Below are 6,045 nucleotides of genomic sequence, written 5' to 3' on the forward strand. Positions count from 1 at the left end.
CCACTCAAGAGGAAAATTTCAATTTCAAAGCCAAGTGTTTAAGGACTCACACCACATTATTAATTTAGGACTTCACTCTTTTAGTTCACTTTTTTAGAGACTACTACTCTTTGATTTCTTGGATTGTTGGAGCAAATGATCTCCTTACCTATTTTATAGCCTTCCACTTCTTTAATAAAAGGTTTTAGATTTTTCTAATAACTTAGTATATACAAGTTTTTTTTTTCTAGAATGTTCAATATAATACTATAGAAATGTCTACAAGGCTACATATGTTTCTATGAAGGCCTGGAAAATTCTAGTCAAGCCTTCTATGACGTTTTAGAATCTGCCATGTCTTCTAGGACGTTTAAGAATCTCCATGTCTCTTCTAAAACGTTTTGGAATCCTCCACGACATTTTAAAACATTATAAGATCTTATAGATCATGGGCTTCTACTCAAAATGGGCTAATTAGACTTCTTGATAGTTCAGCTTTCACAGTTGTTGGGGTACACTTACGTTGGAGATCTTTTGATGTCACAGTATTTTGTGAACTAATCCCACAAAAATCTACATGAATGTCCGATGACAAGAATAAACGGTTGGTAGTTATCATTTAACTCAATTTTCAAATACGATGCATGCATATTGTCCATAACATTTGAAATCCGATTGGTTAATTATCTTTCACAGCTAAAATTTATAAATACAAACCATTAATTGATACTTATAACATTATGCATTACAAGTTATAGTTGAATGGAAGGGATTGCTCGATTTCTCCAGAATAGCAAACATGATGACTGGAATTTGCCTCTTTGAAATCATTTGTCTCGAGTACATGTTGCTCACAAGCTTTCGGTTTGTTTTGACCCCTGTATGCATTGCAGATGTATGCAACAAAATTCTGGTAGTCCTGTAGTATCATTTCTACTTATGTTAGTATACCAATATCATACTATCATGCATGATCAAATTTATTTGTTTAGTAAATTTGATTGATAATTACATAGTCTTCCACATGCTATTTATTATACGACTCTAACATTAAACATTTTCATAGTAATTTAATTGCTTAGCTTGGGACCCTTTTTTTGTATGTTGCATTAGATCCATGTATTTCAAGTATCATCAAATAAACACTCTCATAACGATGTGTTGTCAAGAGCATCCACAATTCAATTTAATGAATGGTTGAATGAGGTGAAATGTATAATTGACATTTAATGGATTAATCTCAACCATAATATGATGCCAAGTGAGCATTCAATAGATTTAAAGTTCAATGAATATTGAAGTATTGAACTTTCAATGGGAAAAAAATTACTAACATTTTTCTTAATTTCTAAAATATGTTCAATTGAACGTAGAGTTCAACGTATTGTAAACCATAAATGATAAATTTGTATGAAAACTGAAATACTATGTGACAATTGATTAAACTTTATAGAATTCAATGAGAGAGAGAGAGAGAGAGACCTCTTGAAGTGGTTTATCATTGACAAGTAGCCATGGGACAAATCTATGAGGAGGGTTGAGATGGTTTGTCTCATCAGCAAATTTTAGTTCAAGCTGCATGATCAAAACATGAATGAATTGATATGGGGACCGGCTTAATTCAATTTTAATTCTAATTAACCCGATATCTAGAGTGTAAATTGATACTAGTTCAATAGTTGATTTTTTTAGAACTAGCAAAATAACATACTCCTAAAAACCACATGTCTCCTAATGAGATTTAAACTCATGACCCTTCATTTGAAAGTGTTACTACTTACCGCTAGACCAAATGGTCTTTGGTTACTAGTACAATAATTATTTATTTATATTGTTTAAGTGATTAGAGTTTTTCAAAACATTAAAAAAAAAAGTGCAATTCCAAATCAATTATCGTGTATAATCTATTGAAATTACCAAAAGTGCATAATATTTTAATTTGTTTTGTTCTTATTACAACACTAAATTCTAAAAAATATAGCAAAATCATCCAAACGGAAACTAACTTGTATCTATATGGTTATATAGATTTCTCAAAATATAACGTCATAACAAAAAATAAAAGAAGTACAATGTTAGTATTAAATATATTATTTTGATTTAAAAAAAATAAAAAAAATAAAAAATAAAAAACTTATACAGAATGGTAACAAAACATAAAGCAAATAGTACATAAATAAATAAACAATATGATACTAGCTATTGTTAATCATTTTTAAGTACTATTTTGTCCATATTTTTTGAATGTTGGAAAATGCACTCAAAGTCACATGTTGAGGTTAAAAGGTAACGCATAAAGTAAAATGGTGAAGCATGGGAATGAAAGTACTTACATCAACACCTTTTCTACTTTGGTAACAATCCGTGATGGGTTGTGGGTCAATTTTGAGTGAATTCATACAAGATTTCCATTCACCATGTTTTCCTTGCAAATTCAATTCTTCAATACACTTGATCATTTCAAACCATAGTCCCTATATATAAAATTCATTTATGAAACAAGTATAAGTGTATAAACGAGGTCTCACATTTAAATTATAGACATTCAAGTCAAAGTCAAGGGTGTGGTTTATGAGGGTTAAGGCCCAAATTAGCTAAAAAAAACTAGTTTTTAGATGAAAAATAGGTAGTAGTTGATAAACTAGTTTATTAATTAATATTGATTTGTAAAAAGCAGTTTATAAACTAAATTACAATGTAAAATGATATAAATAGACATTTACATGTATAACTAAAATAAATAAATAAATAAATAAAATTAAGGACATACTTAGAATATTTATAAGAAAAAACTTCATAATATTGTCAAAAACTATCTCTAGTTTATCAAAAGAGGACTAAATGCTCATATTAACAACATATTAGGTCATTTAGCATTTTAGACAATTCAATGATTTTTATATATAATAGTAGCATACTTTAATCTTCATCTATTTCATACAATGTAATTCTGGCATTAAATTTTGACAACAGTTCTCAATGTTGAATGTGGTGAATAAAAAAGGCATATGGTCTAAAATGGACATAGGCGGTTGGAATTAGCTTAAAGTGTGTCAAATATATTTATGTATTTAACCATATCTAAAATAATTCACTCATTTTGAAACATTAGTCATTAGTTCCATTTTTTAGGAATGGTATCTCCATTTATTAACTTTATGAAAGTTGCAATACTTTCTTTTATATATATATATATATATATATATATATATATATATATATATATATATATATATATATATATATATATATATATATATATATATATATATATATATATATTATAGGGTTGGGTTCATTTGAGACCACCTATATTTTGTGAGACCGTGAGACGCATTTTTTTATTTTTATTTTTATTTTTATTTTTTTTTAGTTAATTCATGTTCCGAAAATAATATTTAAAAAAAGAATTTTTTGATTTTTCCATTTATTTTGCATTTTCAAATTATTTTTAGAATATGTACAGTGTAATATTCTATTTAGAATATTTCACGTATTTTTCAAAAAAAGTAGAATTTTTTTTTTATTTTTTTTAGTTAATTCAAGTTCCGAAAATAATATTTAAAAAAAGAATTTTTAGATTTTTCCATTTATTTTGCATTTTAAAATTATTTTTTAGAATATGTCAGTTTCAATATATATATATATATATATATATATATATATATATATATATATATATATATATATATATATATATATATAATCGTATCGTTTCAAATTAATTAACTCATGATATTGACTTGAATTTATATATTTGAACAAATTATAAAACCCTTTCTTTAAATCATATATAATAAATAATTGTTAAATCGAATATTACTTTTATGTTCATATAAATATTTGATTACTATTTATTAGATAATTATTTGGAATATATAATCACATGTAGTAGATGTTTTAAATATCTTTTTTTTAATGACAAGAATTTTAGTCATGAAAAAATAAAAAAATATTGTGCATGGAAATGAATACATTCACAGATTTTTAGCGTTAAAATGCGGATAAAAAGAGTAAATTTAACATTCAACATCATTAAAAAAATAAAAAAAATAAAAATATATCCATTAAAAAAACTCAAAAAAGTAATTAACGATACAATATTCCAACAATGTATTCGATCATTTTGTTGATATGCATGTATTTTCTTTGAGACCCATAAATTATATAAACAATGAAAAAAAAAAGAGAGAGCTTAAATCATACCGAATGAGGCAACAACTCGATTGCACAAGCCTCCACCATATCAATCAAACATTCATCAGGGCCATGCTGCAAAACAAGTAACATGAATACATGATCAGTGAAATTTTTACAAAATAATTATTTATTAAAAAAAAACAAATAAACGTAAAAATCTTGTATCGGTTTAACAGTATCTTATAACTTCAACTCTTCAAACCACTTAATAAATGTATTCAACTATTTCTCTGCACTAACAATTAAATTAGAACTATAACGTGTGTATCACACAAAACACGAGCAGTAATTAAGACACGACATACAAGATATTTCATTTTCCAACATGTATAAATCGAAAGATCCAAAGCATTAACAACAACACAGTGATAAGTACTTCTTGCAATAAAGGTTGTACTTTACCTGGCAAATCCAAGCATTGTTAGGAGCAAATTGAGTATTACCCCAAGGTATCATCCTAAGATCTACAATGGAGACGAGGTTTCCTTCATACAAAGCTTTACCCAGTTGATTCACAATGAAATTTGCACAATATGGGCATAAAGATTCATAGTATAATGAGACCTTCACTTTATCTTCAACACCATATGATCTTGCCATTGCCAACAAGAAGATCAGCACTACCATCTTATGCCAAGAAGCCATAGCTTTTCTTTGATGTTTTTGACACTGCTTGAATACAAGAAATGGGTATCCGATCTCATCTTTTTATACAAGTGGGCATCACTTTCTTACATATTTTACTTTCTTGGGCCAAACCCTTTTCTGGATATGGAAATAAAAGTACAACACAATTTGCAACTTTTATAGGCAATGTATAAATATTTATTCCACTGTTGTGTTAATGTGGTTATTTTTGTGGGTAAATTTCTTTCAAGGGCTAATGGGACTTGTAACTTTTGAAGTTAAACGTAGAGTTTTAAACAAGCGCCATAACTTTTATAGCACTTTATGACTTACTATAGTATTAAAAAAATAGTTACGTCGCATATTTAATACGCGCCCTAATGTTTATAACGCTTTTGTTATGCATTTATTATGTAATCTTAAATAGTTACGTTCCATATGTAATAATAATAGTTTATAATTCAAAAATTATATACATTTTTATAAGGATGCATTGATGAGCTAGAAATTTTATGCCCATAACATTAAATTAAAAGTATGATTTGGTAGTTGAGTGGTTACCCTCATTTACTTTTCAAATTGTTACTCAAATAAAATACACCTTATATACTAGCCGTTACCCGTGTTAAAAGATGGTTGCGGATAATTTCTTTCGGATATTAGTTTTTAGAGACAATTAGTTTTTTTTTTTCACAAATAATTTACATCCAAACAATTATTACAAAAAACCATGCTAGCAAAAACGAAATCAATAAAAATTAAAAATAAAATGTTAGAACTTTTTACAAATATACATGAACACATGATTAAGTTAAATAGTTTTGACAATTTATAAATGATAAATTTTACTTAAAAGATAGTCATACAACCAACCAAAAAAGAATTGACTACTCAAGTCAAAAATGAGGTCGATCATTTGACTTCTAGCTTGGTCACAAATGAAAACAACCCAATGCTTACGGAACATATAATAATATTTTCATTTGTCTCAAGAATATGAAAAAGACACAAACAAAGAAATTAAGATACAATTTATTTAAAAAAAAAAAGATTAGTTTTTTTCGCAAATAATTCACTACATCTAAACAATTATAAAAAATCATACTAGAAAAAACGAAATCAATAAGAATTAGAAATCAAAAGTTATAAATTTTTACAAATGTACATGAACACATGATTCAACTAAGTAGTTTTGACAATTTATAAATGATAAATTTTACTCGAAATATAGTCATACAA

At 26.6% G+C, this 6,045-nt stretch overlaps 1 protein-coding gene across 2 annotated transcripts; it reads right to left on the reverse strand.

The window, feature by feature from the left end:
- Positions 1-573: 573 nt before the first annotated feature.
- LOC145016669 (gamma-interferon-responsive lysosomal thiol protein-like) lies at positions 574-4,957 on the reverse strand. 2 transcript variants are annotated; one of them, XM_078974908.1, is made up of 5 exons: positions 4,582-4,948; positions 4,186-4,251; positions 2,313-2,453; positions 1,462-1,554; positions 574-898 (listed from the first exon to the last, which is right to left on the reverse strand). In XM_078974908.1, exons 1-5 carry the CDS (start codon positions 4,822-4,824, stop codon positions 725-727), a joined length of 717 nt encoding a protein of 238 aa, XP_078831034.1. In that variant the 5' UTR covers positions 4,825-4,948; the 3' UTR covers positions 574-724. The 2 variants fall into 2 exon arrangements, with proteins under 2 accessions (XP_078831034.1, XP_078831035.1); XM_078974909.1 differs by lacking the exon at positions 1,462-1,554 and having other exon boundaries at positions 4,582-4,957.
- Between the last annotated feature and the right edge of the window lie 1,088 nt (positions 4,958-6,045).

Source organism: Lactuca saligna, chromosome 9 (assembly GCF_052625555.1).
Source record: "Lactuca saligna cultivar CGN05327 chromosome 9, ASM5262555v1, whole genome shotgun sequence".
In the NCBI taxonomy this organism is placed as follows: Eukaryota; Viridiplantae; Streptophyta; class Magnoliopsida; order Asterales; family Asteraceae; genus Lactuca; species Lactuca saligna.

Coding starts and splice junctions, on each gene's coding strand:
- LOC145016669 (XM_078974908.1), bottom strand. CDS start 4,824: ATGGCTTCTTGGCATAAGATGGTAGTGCTGATCTTCTTGTTGGCAATG. Junction 4,252..4,581: donor ACAATGCTTGGATTTGCCAG/GTAAAGTACAAC, acceptor CTTGTTTTGCAG/CATGGCCCTGATGAATGTTT. Junction 1,555..2,312: donor AAAGTAGAAAAGGTGTTGAT/GTAAGTACTTTC, acceptor TTGATCATGCAG/CTTGAACTAAAATTTGCTGA.